Raw genomic sequence first — 25,997 nt, forward strand, 5'->3', positions numbered from 1 at the left:
GTTTATAAGCTTAAATTGTTGTTGTTATATTTGTTTCTCTGCTTTTTATTTAGTCTCATTATAATATTTTTTTTGAAAAGCGTGTATTAAATAGCTTATTTCATTCGTGTTATTAATTCATGTTGCGTTGCTAAATGTATCAAATGACCATATTTAATACATTAGTAAGTACTTTTGTCGTTAATCGTTCATTTTAGTGTTAATGAAATGAGTTTCTTAGTGTTCTTTTTGAGGATAAGATAAGAAAAGCAGTAGAGTAGAACCACAGGAGCAGTAAATGAAGAAAGCAAGATGTTTAGAAAAAGAAGGCAATCCAGAGATACTTCAATACTTCCTTACACACAAGCATCACAGATTTGGCATTCGTTTCTGAATCTCAAGCAGCAAAAAACCAGGTTAAGATGTCAGAGTTCATGCAAAAGGACACTTTCCATCTCCCCATTTGCACTCGCATGATTGTGTGTTTGAGATGTAAGACATCACACCCTTTGGATGAAACACTTCACCACATCACCTCAGCAAATAATATGAGTTTTCATTCCCATATGTTGCCCTCTGCGTCTCACATCGCCTTCAACCTCGAAAAAATAGATGCTCATGAAATGAGCCCTGACACGTTGGGATCCCTGCAGGATAGGTGGTGTAGTGCCGTTTCCCCTCGGTGAACCAGCCAACCCCGGCACACACCGCCCAGGCACTGGCAGGTGCAGAAACACTCTACTTTTGATCTCTCCACAGAGTGCCTTGCTATGATTATCTCAAGCTCGCTGCCTTTGATTCATTCGATGCTGCACTGTGGAATCCATCTATTGCATGGTTTTTTTCTTGTGTTTTCAGATGATTGTGGTGGAGAGCAGACAGGCACAGCATGCCAGCATTAAAGAGGAGTACACCTACACTTTTTCATGCAAAGAACTATATTGTGGGACGAAAAAATAACCATTCACGCACTTGCAGCCAATGCTCTGTCTGAGTCAACCTCCTCTTGGCAACTGAATACGTTTGGCTCCATTCAAAACGTATACATTTGAGGAGGAGGCACTGAAAGCCAATCGGGATCTGGCATTGTAACTGCATGTGGACTTCATTCAACAATTATAGTCAAATGATACAAGTTTGCAAAATATAAGGGATTTAATGAATTTCATGAACAACAGAATAAGTGAGTCAATGAAGGCTGCAATAAAAAAAAAGGCAATCAATATGTTTGTATTGATTGTGGTGACCGAGAGGCAGAAACGGAGGTGAAAAGTGACTTTACTCTTTTTTTCAATTTGTTTTTAATTTGGGGAGATGTGAAGAAGAACCAAACAGAGCCAAAACTGCAGAGGAGGCACTGAGCTGGTCTTTGCTTTTTGTGGCTTTTGTTTTTGTGCTGGTGGCAATGGTGAGGTGTGCGTGTGCGTGTGTGTGTGTGTGTGTATGTGTGTGCATGATGTTTTGCCCCCGAGTCAAAAAGCACAAAGTCCGCACTGCCATACAGATGGGATTTATATCCTCAGTGCCTCCAGTATTTACACACATACCTAAAAGTACAACCTTTAACGCTGAATAACAGTTTGAGACACATCCTGCCGATTTACTTTGTCAGCAAAGTAAAAGCTTTATTATAATATATATATAATATATCACGGCTTTCACTTGTATAGCCAAGATAATCCCTCAAGAGATTTTTGTGAAAATATAGTAAGCAGGAATCAAATCTAAGCTATAACCATCAAGGATGTATCTGCCCTATCATTATTATTCCCAGCTTCTGGTAAAGATCAATAATTGCCCTGCAGTTAATCGCATCAAGCGGCCTCATTAGAGCTGGCACAGTTATTGGCTTTGCTCTGCAGTGAATCTCTTTGCATCTTCTGTCTCGCTTCCTTTTTTTTGAGGTGCCAAAGAAACATTTGTTATACATTCTGCAACAAGTGTATCACTATGCCTATTGAGGCGCAAAGCCTCTTTTGACAAGGCCAAGTGAAAGACAGAAGCAGAAACCACTCGCTATGAATCCCTTGTGTTGAAGAAATGTTGCCAAGTTCAGGGTCTGTGATTGCTATATTTTGTTTTTACGAATTCCAATATGATACGGCCAGACAATGCCAGACGTTAACCAGAGTACCGTGATAGTATTTCAGATTGTGTCATCAAATATTCATCAGTTTATTTCTTTTTTTGTGTCTAGAATGAATGAGCAGAAAGTAAAATTCAACTTTTCACAGAGAGTGAGGGAGAGTTTGTTGGCCTTTACTCCTCTACAAAGGATGTTTTTTAAAATACGACTCCCATCACTTAAAATTACTGCACGTCCGCCTTTTCTTCCTGATTCCCATCCTCCATCACTTGAATGCACTTGTATTCCTGTTTGCAAAACAGTTTCTATACATTATTCTAGCACATTAAGATATAAGAAATAACTAGCTCTATAACTTACCCAAAAAATGAAATGAAATTGAACCATTTGGCAGTACCTCCGCTGCCCACTGGATGGCACTCTGCCGCCCACAATAGCTGATTTAAGGGACTCTGGAACATTTGGCACATTAATTGAAAAAGAATAATAATGGTCTACAGCTATGCTAGCGGCTCCATGCTCTGCAGTGTTTTTAACTAAATTATAAAATTGGTATCGGATTCCGAATCGGTTCCATAGCGGCAGTCTTAAGCGACGTCGGTTACTTTTGCTGGTGCAGCATTGATACGTCACAAGCTTGTCCAAAAGCGACCTCGCTCCTCATCTCCTCCAGATGATTTGAAGGGATTGGAAGATCCTCCATGATGGCGCTGAGGAATGATTTCCGGGTCACAGGAGGAGAGAGAGAGAGAATAAGTTAGCATAATGAAAAGCACATCTTGTCTCGTAATCAGACATATTGGTGCCAAAGCTTGTGACAATGCATTGAGTGGATGTTGAGGAAATTCAGCTCACACAATAAATCCCATTGTTGTAGATTTATCTTAAATCGAGTAAATCACTGTTGTTCCAACAAAAGCCAGTATTTCATCTGAAAGCACCTCTGATCTAGCATAGAACTCTTAAACCTCATTTTGCATTTCACGCATTCAAATATTTTCACGAATGCAGACCCCATCGTGAGGTGTAAACAGAATTGTAACAGATGAGATTGAGCTCTGGATTTAAGTGGAATTTATTGGCGGTAAAATGGAGCAATCGGATGCTAATTAAGATCGCTGGCTACAGAGAAGGTGGCAATGTGGAAACCATTATCTGTAAATGAGGTGAGAGAGGAATAACCCATTCAGCAAACTGCGTCAGTGACATGTGTAAACACATCTATCTCTATCTATTTATCTTTCTCATTACAAACGGCATCAATTCCTCAAAAGGCTGATTTTCTTGACCTTATCTCACCTGCTCGCTACATTTTTAACATCCAACAGTGCTCAGAGGGGAATTCAATTTGTCTTGCCACCTTAAAGAAATAAATCAATACTGATAAATAATGCGACAATTACAGACACACACCGGTGACTGTGACCGATAGAGAGCTGCACACTCTGGAGGCGAACGCATGAATGCACATATGGTGCTCTAAATCTCATTGTGAATCTCAATTAGGCTACACAGCTGGGGTGCTTTAGCCATGCAGCACACCATGTTGCACTTATTTGAACCTTTTGAGGGAGCAGCATCGAGTGAAGCCTGAGAAACCTACGCTTTTGCAGTGATAAATTAACAGTAATCGGTCAGTGAGGTGGATTCTTTCCCAGTGGAAGCTGCCTAAGCATGTTGGGGGGGAAGGAGTGTTTGAGGAGTCTTGCTTTTATGTGGCTCTCATGGGACCAGCTGCTTACAACACACATGAAGCATGGGCATCTCTGGGAGTTCCTTTCAAATGCTCCTATATGCTTTCGAGCTTATTAAAGGGGAAAGAATAAGACATGCAGTATTTTTTTTTACCAGGGCTCGGAAGTGAAAATGCACAGAAGGAAGAGCGTTAATGGTAATTAGGCTTGCAATGTCAGCATCCTAATATAGCTTATTTATATCCATTTAGTACTCTATATCAGAAAAGTAATACTTGAGGATCGTCATGGTCATAAACTCGTGAGAGGAATAATGAGCGTCCAGTTCATCAGAGGCGTTTATCTCAGATTCACAAGTACCAGAGGCTGATACTGTGCTAAAGCGATAACGCATGCCGGGAGGTTTAGCGTATATCTCTCTGGAGCCCGTGCATGTGGCTTGAACTGGTGCCCCAGACGGTTGTCGATGCACCCAATTCAAGTAGACCGATGATGACCACTCTGCTTTGAAGATCACCATGTGCTCGTCCATGCTTTGTTGCTTCGTGCATACATTTCCTGTGAATCAGAGGGCTGTGATGAAGGTTTGATTGACCTCAATCTGGCAGCTCCTTCCTGTCTTGATGATGACAAGTGACGCATGTACACACACACACACACACACACACACACATAGTCGTGTTTCTATCACTTTGGAGGACCTTACATTGACTTACATTCATTTCCTTGAGACTTAGTTATCTTACTATAACCACTACTTACCCTTACTCTAACCTTATGGAGACATGCATGAAAGCGAGTCCCCACAATGTACAGCTGGAAACATTAAAAAGTCAGCCGGAGACGGCGTTTTTAACCAACTCGTGAAGCCAACGGTAGCTTAATTGGTTCGCTTAATTAGTTAGCTAGCTACGGATGATAAAACTCGTTATATTGACAGTCGCTGGTGGAAAATGTGATGCTTGCCTTTGTCTACCTCTGTGTACAATTCTGGGGCCATTGTTTCAAACATTACTGCGACTGTTTTTGTGGCAAATCTGCCGCCGCTTTCATTGTGGATTCTATGGGCTGTGCAAAAATGGACCGCTCGACAGGCGTAGCTAAGGGAGAGAGAGAGAGACTGCTGCCAAAGGTACATTAATGTACAGTTGTAAAGTAGTAGAATAATTAACTTCATGAACACTGATGTTTGTGAGACATTATGTTTATTTTCCAACACTTGTAAAAGACTGCACTGTACATTTGTTTTTCTTTAAATCCTCCTCATGATCACACCTGCTTTTACTATTCGGATCAGAGTTACAACCACCCACGCAACACTTATTTCAGTGATCACAGTTAACATGCCTTAGCTAATGGCTCACTCCTCTTGCATCTGCCCACTCGGCACATTGCGATCTGCCACATTGGATAATCAATAATCGAAAAGAACACTGCAGTCTGCATTTAGAAACTACTAAAACAATATCCTCATGTATGAGTAGATACAGAGAGATCTTTGGATGGTGATTAACCAGCCATATCTTAATATGATAATACTCTTTTCTTGATTATGGTTCCTTTGGGAGTCATTCAGTCACTCATTGTCTCTGTTGTTATCTCTCTTTTAATTCAGTTTAAAAGTGAATTATTCAAATTTTAAGCCCGCTGGGTTTAAAATGATTAAACCTTTTTAGGGGAACGTTCACCGTTCATAATACATTGCATTAATTTTACGTGTCCTGTGGAGAATCTTCAATTAATTTCAAGTTCAGCTCGTCTCCTCCATGATCTATTCTAGACTGGCACAGAGAACATGTTGCTAAGTGCTGCAGCCCAAGAGGACATTTTAAGTGAGAAGTGGGCTGTGGAGTGGAGTTGGCGTGGACCAACTGCTATAAACAACCTAAGGCAGGGGTAGAGAATAGTGCTGAATACAAATTGCCTCGCAGTTTGCCAGCAGTCAAAATTTTCCAAGCAACTGTTGAATTATGTATCTTAACTATTGATAATCATTGATAATCAATTAACACGATCCAGACATTTTTGTTATGAGATTTCTGGTTAAGTATGCTGGACATAACATAGGGACACCACACTAAGATCCTGATAACATACATTTCCTGGGTTTCCATATTTAATTTAGCATTTACTGATCTGTCATTCATCTACATCAACTGAGACTTAACATTTTAGTAATGTGCTTCTTACCAGACAGCATTATTATGCTAATTCAATTCATTTTCCTCATGCAGTTTGAATCTCTCAAAAACAGCGACAGCAGAAGTGGAAACTAACGGGCAATCAGCGGGCCAATAAAGGTTACCGCTGCAGGCATTTCAGCACAGCACAATTTGTCAAAGACCCTAATGACCTAATGAAAATGCTACAGTGGCACATGGAGATGTTTTTGCATCTTATGCATACTTTCATCTCGGGTGTGGATACAATGAAATGAATCCAATTATGATACAACTGTCTTTTATCTGATTAAAAGAAACCTGTCAGAGTGAACATGGCATCATATTTATACTTGATCTCTAACAAGGATTTACTGATGTTAATACAGTAGGAATACATCTGCACAGATGTATTCCTTCCACTGAATTTTTTTCTCCAGCTTGTTGCTATGGTATTCTGTTTTCCAACGATGCTCATCTTGGGAAAACACCAAAAAAAGAAATGTTTTCACTGTCAAAATTAGGTAATGGGGTGTTTAGGGCCATGTAGTTGGTTTAGTGCCTGCCAGTGCACCACAAGCATCTCCTGAATATGAATGCACTGCAACAATAGAATGCAAAACAAAGCCTGTTTTCCCTCGTGGGACTTGTTGTGGCGCTAACATATATGAGCTGTATTTCAGGCTCTTGTTCCAGTTGCAGAGGTTGGGTCAACATGATTTCTAAGGCAGCTCTAAATCCTTGCAAGGGAGTGCAATCCAAGGGATTTTTACCACAAAATCCTGAAGCTCATGGTCACGCTTTTTTTGCCGTCGTTCTGATCATCAGGCAGGGTAATCAACCAACCTTTGTTCCCGTGCAATAGATCTCATTCATATTGAAATGTTTCTTCAAGGGAATTCAAACCAGAAGCTCTCACATGTGAGTACAATGTGAGCGGTGATAAAGGGGGTCCCGCCATGCACATCGCCAGACATCAAAGTGGCGCGTGCAAACATCTTCCGAGCTGATTGAGGTGAAGGGCATCGCCGTGGGCTAAATCAGCTGAAATGATAACAATAGATATGCTGTTCTTTACCAAAGTACCACACAGTTCTGCCAAGCGTGACATCACCCCCCCCAATCCTAGCCTCAGGCTGGCTCGCTTGCCAAGAGAAGTGCCTTCACTCAGGCATAACGTTGCAGTTTCTGTGAACTTTGCTGGACTTTTGTATGCAAACTGAAGCAAGCTTTTCAAGCCTGATATCAACCTGAGTAGATCGCACAAAGGCACTGACGTATGCACGAGTCTTGATATGTAGTCGGATGCGAACAGGACATATTTTCTCTTTTGTTTTTTTCTTTCTCACTGGATACAAGTGGTAAGTCAAAGGCGAGCAGACTTGTTGAAGAGGTTTCAGGACTCTCTGAATCTTAGAGAGAGAACATATAACATCTCCACTTGCCTTGCTTTAACATAGAGCAATCGTAGACATCCTTTTTTAACCTGGGTGACTGAGAATCTTCACAGACATGCACAGAGCGTTCTTTCCCTGTCTTGGTGCCATAGCAACAGAGTATGAGGCTGTGTTGGTTTATCTTTACAGGACTGAGGGAACAGGGGAGGAATTGTCAAGTCGTTTCACTCTGTTTCCATCTTCAGTCTGACATTGCCTCCGCGCTAATCGATTTCCATGGGGGTGGGTGGTGGGGTTCGATGTTCGCCATCCAACCACTAGAGACCGATGTGTCCGCCTGAATCAAAAGTCATTTCAAGTCGACAGGTGATGTTTTGCCATGACAACATACTTTTGCGCGGGTGTTTTAAGAGTGGAGCGTAGCGAGTTAAAAGAGAAAGTAAAAAAAAAAAAAACACAACTAGCCTACAATGTCGGCCGATATTGAGAAGACAATGTCAAATTAATTTGTTAATCAAGGGGGTCATATAAAATTAAAAACGATTATTGAGCAGCCCAAACGGGAAAGAGAGGCCAATGAATGAAGGATTCACAAATGTCGGGGTAATTCTCCCATATAGACCCGACGACGAGTCTGGGAGGATTTGTCTTAGATTACTTGTAGATGTTGAAGATTCACGATGTATTGTAAAGGGCTGGCAGTCGGTGCTTAACGTTAGGGTTACACAAATTCAGAACAGCCTGGATAGCAGCGTCAATATGTCTCCAGCAATCTCCATTGTTGTTTTTATTACTCCTAGGTTCCCGCGCAAGCTACAATTTGACAATGGCGCTAGTCCCGCCCCTGGCACTGATTGGCTAATTGTTAGTTTCCCTGCTGCGGTTATTGATCGATTACTTTTTAATAAAAAACGAGCGCTGTTTCATGTCGCGATGCGAGACGAATCAGTTGACTCAAACTCGTGGTAGTGGGCGGATTCAAAGGTCTGGACCCAGGAAAAGCTGTTTCTGCTTTATCTGAATGGACCACAATTGACTACAATGGAATAACTAGCAACACTGTAACCTCGTTGTCTTTGTGTTTCTGTGTGGCTGTGCTTCTGTCTCCCAGACGAACACACGGCGAGACTTCCCACACTTTATTATTTAATCACATCCTGAATTAGTTTGCTTGTGATTTCCTGCAATCTCTAAATTAAAGCGCCACCTGCCCAATCTCACCGGGAGCCAGTCCTCTCGTAACGGCTGTCTGTGCTTTTTTAAAAACTTCTCTCAAAGGTCTCTGTGTTCTCTCTCCATGTCTGCATTGGTTTAACCAAGCCAACTAGGGTGTCAAATTGAAATGCAGACAGTCAGCCCACCACTCAATTATGAAATATGTTTTGGTTGTGAGACTGCATGTACAGAAACAAATTGTGCTCATACGTACTGTTGCATACCACTGTTACCGAAAGAGGATGCATTTCAACTTAGAAAGGCTTTAGAGGCCGATCGAGGTTCTCCAGAGCGCTTCCGTCGAAAATGTCATCGGCTTATCCTAATTCATCAGTGGGACTGTGGCAGCACAGCAGCATCTGCTGAATCTGTTTCAGATTCTTCCCACCTACATTGTATTAACTATTCATAGCCTGGCAGTGAGTTATTACAGTGAATGACAGCACAGCGGTCAGAAGAGAGAGGTAGCAGAAAAAAATAGCAAAACAAAAGCAATGGATCGGTGCAAACAGATGACGTTAATGCTTACAACCTCCAAGAAAAGACGGATGACAATTTTGATGACGGTGCTTGCCTTGGGTTTCAAATCCTCTCGTTTTTTCCTTTTGAGGCTAAAAGGAAACTTAAATAATGTGTTTTATCTTCGCATGTTACAAGCTTGAGACCCTGACTCATAACGTTTTATTATTGACTGCACGGCTGTTCATTTAAAACATTTAATTTTTTTTAATACTTCTGGAAAACATGGTTGGAAATTCAGTTTATAATAGAGGAATTCATTTTGTTATTTGTGCTTTCATGTATATATGATCTCTCTTCACAGGCTCATTGAGCAAAAAAATTGAAAAAGCATTTGTTTCAACAGCAGCAGTCTGTCGGCAGTTTGTCCACCACTTTGGTCCAGATTGAAATATTTGCTTGACGTGGATTGCCAATGAAATTTTGATAAATTATCCCAATGACTTTGGCGATCCGTTGACTTTTCCTCTAGCGCCACCAAGAAGTTGACATTTATGTTATTTAAAAAAAAAATGTCTCGACAACTATAAGATGGCTTGCCGTGGAATTTGGTGCAGACATTCATTTCTAAAGGTGACTTATAACAACGACCAAATACTGTACCTACAAAACCGCCTCAACTGTATTTTGTGTTTAGTGCTATTTAGGAAATGTTAGCATGGTAAATATTATATCTATATTATGAAACATTTTCATGTTAGCATCGTCATTTTGAGCATGTTAGCATGCTGAAATTAGAATTTAGCATAAGCACTACACTGAGTCAGTATAAACTCATAGCAAGCGGGCTGTAGATTCACTTCTTCATATTGGTGTGTTTTTATCTTGTGAAAATACAAAACCAGCAAAAGAAAAGAAAAAATATTATATGTGTGCACATATATTTTATCTCTTGAGACAGCTGTCAAATAATGATTACAGTTCTGGATATCTTACATACTGATATTTAGAGAACATTACTCAATAGATTTCTACTTTTCAGTGTTAAGTTACAGCCCAGCATTTTCGCAGAGCTTATGAACTAAAGTATGAAATAAGAAAATCCAGGAAGCACTGTCCATCCGAGTTCTGTCCCGAGGCAAAGAAAGGTTTCTCATCTCGTATATCCTCTGGAGTATTTAGGATTTTCCGTTCTCCTACAATCCGCTCTGTTTTTGCCCCCGAGAACCTGAGTTTAAAGCCAGCAAGAAGCCGCGCGGAGGTTAAGAAAGAGAAAGCGATGTGCTCATTCAGATCACATATATACATATGCTCACTATAGAATCCTCCTCTTCACGGTCCTGCTGTGCAGTTTCTATTTGGATAAGACTGAGCCGTCGCAGAATAACAAGTGGAACAACAACAGAGTCACACAGTCGCCGACACCTCAGCCAGTAAGAGACTGAGCCCACTCTGTTGTGAAGATACGAGAGATGAGGCAATGCGGGACATCTGGTCATTCAACACTACATGTCAGCCCCATGTGCCCTTCACCCATAACTTAAAGCCTGATCTATTGTTTCCAGAGGCTAGTGTTGGCAAACTGCAGATATCTTTGTTTACATGTGAACTGGCTGGGATATTACAGAACATATGTGGTATACAGAAATCCATGTGCAGATATGCATACAACAGGTGCTATTTATAGTGGTAAAACCTATTTCATACAAATGTTTCTTTATTAACATCCTCACATGTCTCTATTTGCCCACATATTCCATTTGTTGTCGTATTTCTTTGTTCGTTGCATCTATTTCTGTAAAATTCAGTGGCTAAATAACAGGCTTGCCTTGCCAGAGGCATCTGGTTCTAATCCTAAGTCAGTTTAGCCAAGACCCATTTTCATGCATCCTGTCTTCCCTCAAAACATGGATGGATGTGCTCCTTTGAACAGAAGCGGTCTCACTCCTGGCTCTGAAATGCGCATGCTGGCAGTGGCCCCGTAGAGAGATGGGAAGAGCTAATGCCTGTTTATAAAATGACTTCCAGTAGTTGGGCAATGATGATCATAAAAGTGAATTATTATCAAAACTAGAACACTGAATTCTTTCTCCCTCTCATTCTATGCGGGCATGTGTGTGTGTCTGTAGCAAACTGTTGGCAAATATCTAGCAGTATGCCTCGTGGCTCAACCTGAACAGCTCTTACTTTCATGCCAAAGTGCATGACGCTTGACGCTGTGTATCACAAATCACGGGCTCGTTTATTGTCAATTTTATCAGCCAAGGCTTCTGTGGAAGAAAACATGCACACATTGAAAACACACTGACACAATAACACATCAGATTCCCTCTTCTTTTGGGTCTGCTTTTATGAAAACAAGTATGGATTTCCAAAAGGTGCCTCTGATGGAGGTAATTGTCCACATTTTCTTTTCTTTTTTTTTTACCTCTTTTGAACATGAAAATGGAAACTGAGATGAATGGCAAACAACACATTTCTGCAACATTTGCTTTTCCTGAGCTGGGTCACCACACAGAACAAGACCTAAGAGGGGCAATGGGTGAATAATCAACCGTCCTCGGGCAATCTGGGGAGCAGTGAGATGTCATTTGAAAAAGTGAATCCTGAAGAGCACCAAATGGCTCCAAGTCAACCAGCGAGTCATGCGATTAATACATATAAGGAGTGCTAAGAGAGATCCGTTGTCACCAGCACTGTCTTTTTCTTCTTTTTAACTATATCTAGGATTTCTATTTCTGTCTATATTCCATGCATTTCATCATTCACCACAGAATATTGTTTTCACTAAAACCACCATTGCAGTCAGTGGGCGTATTTTCTTTTCATATATATTTATGTTTCCTCATCATGATACATTACTCTGTTTAACTGGATATGTAGTATAGTCTAAATTACTATTGTATATTTGTATTACAGTTGAGGCTATTTTGTGTGTATATGTATATATATATATATATATATTCCATGTCATTTGAGGTCTGTCAGTATAAATTAAGGTAAAAGGCTGAGGTCGGGTAGAGACCAGATGCAGTCTTGTCTTACAGATCATAAGATCATAGTCTAACTTTGTGTACAAAAAATGTGTAGAAAAAGGATAATTTTTATAGTATTCTATAGTATTCTGTTATAACACTTTAAGTCATGTGAAAACTATGTATCTCTAAAATATAAACTTTTCATGAGCTAAAACACCCATTTTAAGCTTTGAAACAATGCATTTTGAAAACACAATGTTTTATTTAGCCTTGCTACCGTCGTGGCTCTAAGGATGGCAATGTCAGTTCACGACGATGAGTCTACCACTTGGTCCGAAGTGAAATACCTCAAAAACTATTGGATAGATTGGCATGACATTTGGCGTGATGAGTCCTTAGGACTTTTGGGATCCCCTGACTTTTTCCTCTAGCACCATTTGTGTTTTTCAGTGAGATGTCTCAAAAGGAATTGCCACGTAACTGGCACATATACATTCAAGTCCCCCTCAGGATGATGGGTAATGACATTGGTGATCCCCCTAACTTTTCATCTAGCGCTATAACCAAGTCAAAGCTTTAATTTGTTTTAATCAGATGCACTTTGTATTTAGTGCTAATTAGCAAATGTTAGCATGCGAACACACTTAAGAAAGCTAAAAATCAACATGTTAGCGTTGTCATTCTGTGCATGTTATCATGCTAAAGCTATCATGTAGACTCTTAGTCTAGTTAAATGGTTTATTTAGCTCAAGAATAGGATCATTCCCTTGAACCATAGTTAACGTGTAATCCTTCAGTTTATCTGAAGGATTCAAAATTGCCAAATTCGGAGATACATGGTTTTCACTTGACAGCGACATTAGATGCACTTTTCAACATCTTATTGGATTTGTGATACTTTGATGTTGCTCTCAGCTCAAATACATGTAGCACAACTATTTGCCGAGGATTAATTTGTCATGCGTGATTCCTCACGTTACAGTATATTACACACCAAAATAAAGGATCACTTACTGCTTCTACAGTGATGAACACTTTAAGAAGAAAGAGGCAAAGAGGAAACAAGGGAGTCGTATAAAAAACGTATAAAAAACATCATGAGACTAACTGAGGCATAGGTTTTGTGTGCTGAGCCCAATAGAGATATTGGTATTGATTAACATTATCTTCTCTTATTCCCATAACTCCCCTACTGTAATATAAAGTCGCAAGTCATTCTTTTAAACATGCATTGTCTCAGCACTTAAGCTTCTTTATACAATAATGCAATATTATTATTTTTATTTGCTGATTTAATTTCTATTGACCTCTCGGGCTACAGAATCTGTAGTTGCGATAATGCTTTGAATAGCTTTACAGTCCACACGTCCTCTGTACCTGGTTACTTTGTTTATCTGCTGTGAGATGTGGCTGCAGCTACAATGCATCTATTCCGAGATAATGGAAATGATAACTTGTTCTGCTATTTTCCTGCTTTATAAAAGTCAATGGCGTGTGTGGTTGTTTGTGCAAAGAGAATTGGTGTATAGATATCCAGCATCAGAGGAGAGATTGTACATTTATCTACAGGTCTGTATGAATACATTACATGTGAAGTCAGGGAGTTCATGTCTACTCAGCTATAAGGTGGTTTCTTTACTCAAATCCTTCTTTTCTAGAATCAAAGCCATTTTTTTCATCATCTAAGATGAGCATTTTGTTGTGTATAGTTTAGAAAATAATACACAATTTGTTGGTTTATTGATTATCAGGATCTTTTGTGCAGTTCTAAAAGGTTTTTCTCGAATTTTTCTTCCAGCTTTACTTTGAAATCATTCCCAGCAGCTCCACATATGATGAAACTGTTTACGAGTGAGTTGACATGGCTTCCTCCCTAATAAGCCTGAAACGGCAGAAGGAAACCAACTTGTAGACGGCACTGCAACCATCACTGCCGCCTGCAACACAACCAATTTATTCCTCTCTTTGTAGATACAGTAGCTCAGACACCCGTTTCAGTCCAGCTGTGAGGTTACCTCCGCAGGGTAATAAACAAAACAACACATAAATAAAGACAGTTTTTTCAGACAGTCTCTGGTTATCATCCATCTGAAGGACGATTGAGTGACGGATACAGACAGGTCAGTCCTTCTCTGCCTGGAGGAGTAACGCTGTGGAGTGCGTGCTGGTGTATGTGTGTCTTCCCAGCATGCCGAGTGGCTCAGCGCTGCCGGGAGAAGAGGTTTTTCAGGGCGTTGTTGTAGTTCTTATTGAAGGCGGTGTATATTAGCGGATTAAAGAAGGAGTTGGAGTACCCCAGCCACAGGAAGATGCTCTTCCAGATGGGCGGGATGTCACAGGAGCACAGTGGGACGATGAGCTCGGTGATGAAGAAGGGGATCCAGCAAAGTACAAACACGCCGATCAAAATGCCCACCATCAGTGCCGCCTTCTTCTCCTTCTGCTCACGCCATGTGTCCCCATCTGTCTGGAAGGTCACGGTGGCGTGGCGCACAGTGAACACCATCTGCGGTTGATGTGTTTCGTCCTTTACCTGGGAAGGAAGCGATCAGAGAATAAATCAGTTACTTCATTGATCCATTTAAAAAGCTTTTAAAAAGTCACGTTATGCAGAAAAGACATATTCATAATGAACGTTGTAGTATACAGCAACATGGAACCTCCATTGTCCAGAAGCAAGACGCAAACTTTATTACTCCCTCTAACCTTGACAAAGGCCACCAGATCCACTCCTTCCGTTCTTACCTTTCACAATAAAAGCATTAGATATATACACTGCGTACTGTTTACCAGAGTCCCTCAAAGCATTTAACTGAAAGGAAACTCAATAACATAGCTTAGCGCAGATAAAGGCTGACTTTATTTTTCGTTTATCAGGTGAAGCTGCGCGGGTCGTTCAGCAGCCGAACGGCCTTTATGAAGACCTTCTAAATGTGTCTGAAGTGAAGCAGACCAACACTCGACACTGTTCAACATTTAAACAGGAACCTGGAGATGGAGAAACTTGTTCACTCTGGAGTAAATGTAGTTGAATCAATACGGGTCAGCGGGGCCTATAACTGATAAGATGGATAAAGCAAGTCCATCTACCGCAGAGGCTAGAGGTTAAAAGCTTAGTGCTGCTGGGAAGGAGGTTTCAAATTCTGTGGATGGTTTAAAACACCTCGACATTAGATTGTGCAGTCGCTAAACTAACTGAGGATCTTCCTTTACACCGTGCATCAGTGATGAGGTTAGGATGTAGCTTCAAACTATGAAGCTGAGACTCAAACTAAATCTTGTTTTCAGTCATTAAATATATAGAGAGCTTATCCTTTTCTTTTTACAAAGCCTACTTCTCCAAGCGTCAGCAAACCAAAAGATCAACATAAATATGAAGCTAAATAGATGGTTAGCGTAGCTTAGCACACAAACTGGAAGCAGTGGCTCTGTCCAAAGCCTCTGAAGTTAATCAATTAACACGATACATTTCATTGGTTTAATCTGCACACGAGCTGAAATGTAAAAAGGACAATTTGTGGTTTCATGGGGAGTTACATGCTGGAAGTATTAGTTCTTGACTGGCTAACTTAATCCAATGAATAACTTAATTGAAATTGAGAATTTTGTCGTAAAATATGACTACAGACATTTGAATGCCTGTGAGTGCGGTGGCGGTATTCTATTGGTAATGGCGTCACTTTAAGCGTACTGGTGTTGGGTACTGGCACTGTACTTTTTAAAGCGATACCCGGCCATACCGGGTGTAGACTATGAGTTTAAGCCGCTGCATATCTCACGCAGCATTTTTTCTCCCCTGCAGCTATATGTGCTTTCTATGAATGACACCGTCGCTGCATCCTGGGCTTAGTGCCGCCCAAGTCGATTGTGATTGTTTTAAAGAAATACAAACAAGCCAGAGCATTTTTTTTTTTGTACCCCTATACCAGAATGATAATGTGTGGAGCCAGGCTTTTCTTTAGCGCTGACAGCTGTGAGGATCTGGAGGTCTGGCTATTCCAGACTTCAGACTTTGTGACTGGCACTGTCTTCTCTCTGATGAGGACAGTCTCCCACCTGCAGATATGGATGGCTTCAAGAACCTGTTGAAGGTCAGGTTATTCAGTTTGAGGTTTAATGAAATCTATAATGTAAATAATATAAGTTAATGTACCAGCGCTTTAACATTAGACAGATTTCATATTTGTAGTGACATTAATCTTTTTCTGAAACTGTACATTTTATGGCTTTTGGTACTGTAGTGTTAAATGATTTGTGCGTCTAGGCCAAGAATCTGTCCACATCTTTAAACTCCATTTCTGGTGGCATGTGTACGCATGTCTGCTGGGGAATGATGACAATAAACTCTGGCTGGGTAACGAGACACGTCTAATACGACTATAAGCAGCGGGTACATCTGTGGAAAGCAAAAGGACTAATAAAAGATATTCAATTTAATTGCTATAGCTACAAGAGTGATTGCCTGTGTAATGAAACTTGACATAAAGTTAGTCTACCAAAGCAATAAAGGACGGGGAATAATTTATTCAACAATTGGTTCTCCTTGACCACGAACTCCTGATTTTGGGCCAAATGATGTCACACTTGCGTAACTAAGAGGTATCTTTTAGGACTGGGGGGGGGGGGGGACATTTTAAAGTACGTGGATGACATAAATAAAAAGGAAAAAAAAAGGCCCCACTGTGTATTTTCTGTGGAGTTCTCAGAATCTTCAGGCGTTTGATGATTTTCAAAAGAAGCCTTTTCATAGGTGAAAGAAAGAGGCATCTGCTCTAAGGTGTCTAAAAGTGGCGTAATCTCTATCACTGAGGTGCTTTCAGAGCTTTTCAAATTGCATTACCCACCATAAGGGCAGGTGAAAAGTGGATGCCGACTCAATTTGCACAGGGTAAATTTGCCTGATTAGGTGTTTGCTAATGCATGCGGAACAGTTCTAGACCTTTGTGTCTGCTGATTAGAGAAACGCCAATGCCAGGAAGGTGCAGTGGCCCATTAAAGAAGCTGGAGGGGGTATTTATAGCTTTCTACCTTCTGCCTACGCACATTAGCAAGCTGGTGGTGATGAGCAGGATTGCTGCAATCATTTGTCCGCTTGCTCATTCATCAGATTCTTATGTTTCCCTGATTGCTGTTGAATAGCTCATCAGCCAGAATGATAAATAAATGTACAGCAACTTATATTTGTGGGTCTTGGGCATCAATTCCTGCTGGATCCGAGCTCGCTTTCATAGTCTCAGCGTTCCCAGTGGCAGCTCCCCCCCCGATGATGGATGCTGGTCCTCTCCATGTCTTCGCATCCCTGCGTCTGATGAGGGCCACTTAGGGAGCAGATTATTATTCGAGTGACTGGAGTGTGGATCTGATGTTTCGTCCCATGAGCAGTTCTGCTGGGCTTAACACCTATACAAGTCTTCAATGGTGCACATAAATGCTAATAGTGGGTTAGTGGGTTTGAATACCACCAACAGATGTGGCATATACAACGTCGTACTCTATGCAAAAGTATTTCTGAGTCTAATTTGTGTATTGTAGAATGTATTTGCTATCTGGTTAGGAACGGCATCTTGAATAATGTGGATTTTAGTGGCTTAACAACCCCGTTTTTGTTGTGGTTGCAGGCAGATGAAAGATTTCCTACTAACATGAGTGATGTCACACTGGAGTGATTGCCTCTATACTTGTAGACGTTTGTCTGAGGCTATCGGTTACCACAGTTGTTCTGGCAGAGGTGTAGGTTGTGGTGGCTCTTTGAGCCGTGTATGCTTGTTTTCCTGGCAGAAGGGGCAGATTTCCACTATGCGTTCACTATCAGCAGATATTTTAGGCCTCTACACAGTTTCCTCTGCCCGTTCTCCGCATTTTGACAGGCCTTAGTGTCTGTCATGTATGTACTCTAAAACTTCCTGTCTGGTTGACTGTGGAATGACAATGCAACGGCCTGGTGTGATAAGGTTTCTGAACTCATATTTATTCATTCTGTCCAACGCTCTGCATTGCCCTGGCTTCCCTTACTTACTGCTCCGAGGTTGTCCTCAGTCTGCTTACTAGAAGGGACTTCTCTTACTGACTTGGAGAAACATTTTTCTCTCCCAATGGCCCTTTTCCCCACATTTGCTACACTCCGATTCTAATGCTGGGCATTTGTCTGGGGCATTATGCTTCTTCTCTCCGCATCAGCACACTCTCCTTGGCTGGCTGTCTCCCACCTCTCCTCAATGGCCGCCAGTGTATAACCTCCTTCACGCTGAATGCTGCCTTTTGCTCCTGCTGGCTTATCTGCTGTGCGGCACCCTGTGCTTATCGTACCATCTGCCCGGCAGTTTCCCATGTAAGATGGGACATGAGGTGTAGTCGTCGAAGTTGTGAAATTCAATTATTTTTGACTTCGTAGACCTTTGCGTAAAGTGTGCTAACCTGGATCTCAACACCTTTTTTCTGGCGCACTGAACTTTGCCATAGCGTCGCGTGTCTCTCACTTCTGTCATCTTGTCAAGTAAACTGTTGGCATACACACCTTACTGACTCACGTGCAGCTCGAACTAGCTCTCTGATTGGTTTCAAAGAGTATCTACATGTAATACCCAATACCATGACATGGGGATTTAAAGAGGGATTAATGAGGGATTTCAACAAAAGAAAAATTAATAATCACCTCAACCATGGGTGTTATTGTGTTGGTCTTGCGGGAACCAATCCGAAACTTGGCAGCCTTGTAGATCTTCCAATAAACAAAGAGCACCACACAAAGCGGCAGGTAAAATGCTCCGAAAGTGGAGAAGATTGTGTAGGACGGCTCCTGGCTCACCTGGCACTTCATCCCCTCCGTGTAGGTCTCCCCCCAGCCGAAAAGAGGCGACAGGGAAATGATGGAGGACAGCAGCCACGTGAGTGCGATCATCACGTTGGAGATCTTTTTGCGCGTCTTGAGCGTGTACTCCAGGTGCCTGGTGATGGACCAGTAGCGGTCCAGAGCGATGGCCGTCACGTTCCAGATGCTGGCCGTGCAGCAGAGCACGTCGAAGGAGATCCACACCTGGCAGAGCACGCGGCCCAGTTTCCACCGCCTGCCGTTCAGCTCGTGGACGAGACTGAGCGGCATGACCAGGGCGGCCACCATCACGTCGGAGATGGCCATGGAAGCCACGAGGTTGTGGGGCACCCGGTGGAATGTCCTCACCCTCAGGATGGTAACCAGCACCAACAAGTTCCACACAAAGGTGGCCACCACCAGCATTGACAGTAAAGTAAGAGTGAGCACGCTGAAAACAGAAAAAGGCCGGTAGATGTTTCCCCCGAAGTCATGGCCGTCCAGAGCTCCGCTGGAGTTGGCTGTCAGTGTGCTGGTGTTGGGATAAGTCATGGTAGCTGCTCACGGCCCCGCAGCCAAGGGCCAAGACGATTCAGAGACAGTTACTGCAGTCAGTTGAAGCATTCTGCAGTTGTTGGAGAGAAGAGGGAGAAACAATTCCAATGTGATTGTTACAAGTATCTCACATCTGAAAACCTTTTAATCAATAAATGTTCTATGAAATTCAACAGTATATGCTTAAAGTTAAAGATGCAATTCTCTCAAAAACAGTAGCTTTTACGGCTGGCTTTGCACTGTTGCGTAAATGCACGAGTGTACATCACTGTGTCATTCACAAGAGAGGCACTCTCTTTTGTAAAAGAGAGTGCTTGAGTTTTTTAACAGCTGTCAAGCAACCTGACTACAACTTTCAAGTGCAATTTCATCTGCTGTTAAAAAGGCTCAAAAGTACTCCCGGACATCTTGACTTCATGGAAGAGGCCATAAATATTCAATTTCATCATCCCACTGCTGTCCTTTGATTTGCATCGAAGTAAGACCTCTGTTGCAAAATTAGCAGTTTTAAGTGGAGTCTTTGTTGTAAACTCATTCGGGAATATTTCTCTTTCATATTCCAATAGAGAGATCCCTCGTTTGAACATTGTGGAGTTGTATGTTTTTAAGTGGTTGCAGACAGCAGCATCTATTTTCACTTTAAATAATAGAGGCCGTTGGAGAGACACTCCGAATTAACATAGAATTGTTTCCATTTCAGATTCACACAAGAAAAGATTTGACATGCCAGCTCTATCAATACATTCACAGGAGAGGCTCAGCTAGTCTCAACGTCAACACTACACCATGTCCAACCAGCTGGATGTTGTTAAGTATGGTATTGATCTTTACAGTTTACAACTGCTATATATCGTATCATTTGATAGACCAACTTCATCAGAAGTGGCATAATTACAGAAAAACAACTATTTTATGAATTTGAATTTCGAATACAAACTTCAAATGAAAGTACACGGAACGATTTATCTGATACTGGAAATCCATCGCTTTGGTTCAGAATATATTGTTATGATAACAATGACTTACAGAAGCATCATTTTCAGCAGCATCCCTGGGTGCAATAACGATTTCTGGCATGTTGTCTTGGAAAATATATTCAGATGTGCCTCATTATATCATAAGATGTTCATTTGAATAATTAATTACAATTTCTTATTTATAGATCAATTTAAACTTCTCCTCCTGCTTTAACCTATCCCTATAAACTGCTCCTGCTTCTAGTCCTCCCGGGCTTTTTAGAAATACAGATCACAGTTTCTTACCTTGACCCACTGTATTATTTACCACAGTGGAGTTTTAACCACAACCTTGAATATTAAAAAAAATGATATATTTTTCATGTCTTCTCCTTGGGACATTGTAATGACGGGATCTGGAGGATGTGCTCAGGTTGATACCAGGACTAAGTGTCCATAATGAGCTAATGCATGTAATTGAAATAATTGTCCCCAATTGATTTTAATTTAAATTGCAGGATTTAATCAACAGGATCATATTCTTGTGTCTGTTTGGCCTCTAATAACATTTATCTTGACTGTATTACTGAAGCATTACTCTGATGAATAAATCAATGAAACGTTCCTTGGATTTCCAAGGACGTGTTGATTTTTCTACAAAAAAATGAACATGCAGCAGAGTTCCTCATGAAATGCATCATCACTTCCACCATGGAGGTTTTCAATGTGTTTGCCCGGTTTTTATGAAAGTTGGTGGAAAGGTGAAGCATGGGCCAAAGAAGATCCACCTCACAGGGCGGATACACAAATAGTTTTTCACTTCCGCTAACATTGCGAGAAAGGGTATTTGGCCTTGGTTGAGGGGCGCTCTCTCTCTCTCTTCGAGCACATATATGTTTTTACACCCAGTGGGTTGTATCCGAGGGATCTGCTTGTCATCAGTCACTCATCAAAGGCCCGAGGGGTAATGGCAATATGAGCCATGTCCCTGTTAGCCGGTATATTTATGTGACATGTGACACTGTCTCGTATAGCATCACAAACCATGCCTTCTTATCAAAGGGTCCAACTAAGCACATCAATAAGCCCTCTGCTCCCTCTTCTCCCCACGTCTATTAACAAAGCCCATTAGCCATGAAATTGGACAACCGTTTTGAAGGGAACAGGCAATCAAACATGCCCGCGTCCCTCCCTCAAACAGCGGCTGTCACTCACTCTGTGAAAGACAGACAAACAAGGCAGAAAAACGCATGCAAATTTATATGTGCATATGTGAGAGGAGCAAGGGGGGGGGGGAGGCACTGGCGGGTAGTAAGACAGGAATCGCACTCGCTGACGTCAAAGGACAATAGCTGAATACATTTAGGTCTATACTTAGGACTGGTTTTTGAGACAGCTAGGTGGGTAAAGTGTCAATTCAGGTCAGTCACTGTCATGAGACTTGCTAGAGTCAGCTGGTTCACTGGACATATTTGCTGGAGAGCCTTGTGGGGGTTTTAGTTAACGATGAGAGATTAAACAGGGACAGAGGGTGATTAACATCTAATTACCATGAGGCCATATGCTTTTACTTTTTAATGCACGTAGGAGGAATGAGGTGAAACTGATTGCTCTAATAGAAAATAATTGTCATGTTGATCACCGAGCTGCAGCAGAGAGATGTTTCTCGACCACATATATTTCATTATAATTTAAAAAATGAGCAAATCAATCGGTAAATAGAATCTTATCTGAGCTTCTCAAGGCTTTGCAAGAAAACCACACTGCACCCAAATTCTGTGGCAAACTTACAATAATGTGTTTTGCTTTTTTTGTGTTCATTATTCTATTATTTCTAGCCACCATAAACAAATGTGAGTGTAATTTTCTTGGTAAAAGAATAGTAATTTGATATGTTTGCCTTTTCTTTCTGTTTCTTATTCATGATTTGTTTTTTCTTCCCTTTCTATGCAATCAGCCTGCTGATAAAAGCAATTTAAAGCATTGAAGGCTGTCAGCTGCAGATTCTGGTTCAAAACAAAACGAAAGTACTTTTGACATCTCAATTCCATTTCATCCTGTCCAAAAACACTGTCACAACCTTGTGATTTAAAAACAGCAGGAGTGTGAATGTCATTCCCTTTGTGTGGAGCTCTTCACTGCGAAACGGTTGTACGCTCATTCATTACACGTTTCTCACCTTCTGAGGCTTCAGCCAGCTGACATTTGCAGCTGTAAGGTGTGCAGATGTGTCCTCTGACTCGGGTCCTGTTGTGTATTCACCACTTTATCTTTGCTTTAGTGGAATATGATTCCAAAACGATATATAAGATATTAATAAAGCATGCTGATCGTATACTCACGGAAAGAAAACACATTCATGTGAGCATTATTTATTGAAATCTACAGTTTCTGAAAGACTTATTCTCCAGAATCATAACTTTAACGTGTAACTATTAGGGATTCCCCGTGGAGCTCACGTGTCCCATGAGGGGGACTTGTTTCTGGTTATCAACAGAGACACTTGTTACACAACATCTCAACAACACAGCCTCACTTTTTCACCTATTCTAGAAAAAAAAAAGAGCTATTCCTTGTTGGATAAATAAAACTCAGCGACAACGATTCATACCATGTATACCATATATATCATAATAACTCACCCCATTAACAGGTCGGCACAAAACAGTCGTGCACGCGAAGATATCTGCTCGGCGTTAACCTCTCCATCGAAATGCGCTCTGCTGGCTTTGTCGGCGGAGTGACTGAGCCGCCTTGGCTCCGTGTTGAAGACGGACAGAAACACACCTCGCACTGAGGATACAGAGACGCTGGAATGAACCATACAGCGGTCGGCGTGGGGGGAACCGGGTCCAATTCAAACGGTAAACACTGCTGTTACCGGGCATGTGGGAGATTTGCGTGTGTATGTTTTTTTTGGTGCGCACTTTGCGCGAGCAACAGCTGCTTTGTTGGAGGCACGCGACGTGGAGGAAGACGGTGCCTCTGTGTTGCCAGACTGCTTAACGAACATTCCCTCCTTTTTAATTAGTCCGTATTCTGCCGTCATCAGAGGTAGGTTGCTTGAGGACGGGGATCCTGCTGCTTTATGATGGATTATACTTCCACGCGACCACCCTTGTTACCCCCCCCCATGGCATTTGCCCCATGTCCTGCAGATTAATGCGCATTTCGCGCAAAACAGTTTACATCATATGTCACGTTGCCAGGAGCGCGGGTCTGTAAAAGTTTCTGTAAAAGTTTCGGGTCTGTAAAAGTTTCTCCCGAATAGGCTTAATTTAGGATTTACAGTGAAAACTCCTTTTGTCCTGAGAAAACCTCCCAGATTGAATAATTGAATTTAATTAAACAGTTCCAAACCCCTGTTAAGATTAAGATATATATATATATATATTTGAAATATTACTATTAAATACTAGCCTCTAATTTTCTAGTTGGTTCACTGGGCATATTTGTGTAGAGTATATGGCACTTCTTCCCATTTTCTCCACTGGAAGACAATCTAGAGGGCTCTGCATCACGTTTAATCCACTGGAAAGGCATCCTAGAGGCAGTGTTGCCAAATGGGAATTGTTAAATTACTGTACCACTGAGGCTTGAAATCAACTTATCTGTTCATGTTCTGTATGAAAACAATTAAGGCCATAATCTAAGTTCTACTATTATTTCACATGGATTAGTTTAGCCATCTCTCATTCAAACTCTCTTCAAATGAGTGACAAGTGGCGGGAGGGAGAACGTTAGCTGGCGAGGCTAGCGAGTCACATTCATCAACATCATGGCCTGTACGAGAGTCATTAAAATGAGACAGGCAGACTAAAATCAACTGCTAATTGTAAGCATCACAAAAATTACCATACATTATGTCATTTTTGCATTATTGATTGTACATAGGGCAAAGTTATCGTACAAATACAATCATTATCGAACATCTGGCAACGCAGCGGGCACTGCATTACATTTTCTTTGTTTTAAGGACCCCCATTAGTGCACTGCATCACGTTTTCATGCACATTGGGCATTTTATCATGTTCACCATGGCGGCATCCAAGAGGACACTTTTGCAGCGTTTTCTCCCCCAGTCCACCACTGGCTGACCTTCAATGGTCCTTATACAGCAACAGTACTGAGAAATGCCCTGAAACTGATTGTTTGGTATCCCAGACCCACTATGAATCCCTGGAGCAATTGATGATAAATGAGAACCCATTTAAAAGTTGTGGTTTCAGACCATTGCCAGCGCCACGGGAGGCTTGTTCATTACCATCAAAGAAAAAAAAAACTATTTGTGGCAGCAAAACCTGCATTAAGTCCCATGTTAAAACTCTGAGTGTACTTAGCTTTATAGCCGCCACTGCAGTGTAAATGTCCCATTGCACACCTTCTACTTTCTTTACTCCAGCATCCTTGGAGAGTACAATGAGTGTTTATCTAATTGTCACTTGTGCTAACACTCACTTCCTCCAAATCTATGGGATTTGTTTGAAACATCTGCTGAAAGAGGACGAGCGTGCTTCGCTAACTAACCATGAAATATGCAGCTGCACACATGTATCGGCACACAAGACATCACATGGCCCCCTGCTCAAGGGGAACATTTGAGTAGCTGTAGGAACCTTTCCCTGCATCCCTCTCCCCCCTGCTATTCCTCCTCCCACTTGACTCCCTCACGCAGGTGATGCTGATGCACAGAATCAAATCAGCTTAGCAGTAGCTTGTGCAGTCACTGCCAAACAACCTGCTTTGTGAAATTGTGTCTTGCTAATTATATGGCTATGAAGGCATTAATGCAACCCACTTTAAGTGTCAGTGCAAAGTGCTCCTCATTGAAACAGATAACATACTTGCACTTCCAGCTGTTTAGCTGTTTAGTGATTCAAATACGCTGCAGCAGACTCAGATGAAAACACATGATGGCTTGTATCATGCACTGTAGTCGTGTTTTTGCAAAAACAAACAAAAAGGAAAAGTGTGAGCACTAATTACGCTCTGTGTCACCCTAAACAACACAGTGTGTCCTGTTTGGAGCAGCTGTGACTCACTCATACTAAATGCAAACATCACACTTCCTCTGCTCTGCACCCTTGTCTGAGGCAAAAGGGTATTTTTATTCATATTATCTCTTGGCACCTTGCTGTAAATCACATCTCTGACCTTGTCCCGCCAGGCTGGTCCCATCCCCATAAATAGCCGGTCATCAATTATTCCTGTTACTACCAGAATTTGACACTGTCAGCAACTACAACTTCACACCGCGGGTCCTGGAAAATTACTTAAGAGGAAAAGGGGATGTGGTCCTGGATCGGGGACTGTGTTGGTAAACCTGCCACATAAATTCTGCGGTGTGTCTGACATAATTGCATAATTGTGCAATGAGTGATTGAATGTTAAGCACAGAGAGTCCTCTGTTTTGCTCTATGATCACAAGGTCACATTGGAACGTGTTGTACATGCTAAAAGCTAAACTGCCCTCTTAAAACAGTTTCATGATTTATTAAGTCTTACTTTCACATTTATTCATTTTACATGCTCATTCTAAAAGTATTTGCTGCAGTAGGAAAGCCCATGTGTAAAATGTTTTCGTGTAATTTTTTGTCTTTTCTTTGGGATTTTATCCAAACAACAAACTCCTAGAGGTGACAGGTTATAATGTGCCACAGAAGATAAAGAGCTAAACCTTTTGAACCTGAATGAATCGCAAATTCTGCCTA

At 41.5% G+C, this 25,997-nt stretch overlaps 1 protein-coding gene and 1 long non-coding RNA gene across 2 annotated transcripts in view; one reads left to right on the forward strand and one right to left on the reverse strand.

Annotated features, from left to right (window-relative positions):
- The window catches only part of LOC142937308 (uncharacterized), a 32,274-nt gene extending 15,196 nt beyond the window's left edge, over window positions 1-17,078 (forward strand). The window contains exon 2 of the long non-coding RNA XR_012949383.1: window positions 838-17,078. This is a non-coding gene — a long non-coding RNA (uncharacterized LOC142937308). The remainder of the gene's footprint in view (window positions 1-837) is intronic.
- Window positions 14,168-19,327, reverse strand: htr5ab (5-hydroxytryptamine (serotonin) receptor 5A, genome duplicate b). The gene is made up of 3 exons (XM_076080153.1): window positions 18,620-19,327; window positions 18,352-18,360; window positions 14,168-14,500 (listed from the first exon to the last, which is right to left on the reverse strand). Exons 1-3 carry the CDS (start codon window positions 19,325-19,327, stop codon window positions 14,168-14,170), a joined length of 1,050 nt encoding a protein of 349 aa, XP_075936268.1.
- Window positions 19,328-25,997: the final 6,670 nt, after the last annotated feature.

Source organism: Anarhichas minor, unplaced genomic scaffold, assembly GCF_050575085.1.
Source record: "Anarhichas minor isolate MPS153535 unplaced genomic scaffold, ASM5057508v1 ptg000074l, whole genome shotgun sequence".
Classification (NCBI taxonomy): Eukaryota; Metazoa; Chordata; class Actinopteri; order Perciformes; family Anarhichadidae; genus Anarhichas; species Anarhichas minor.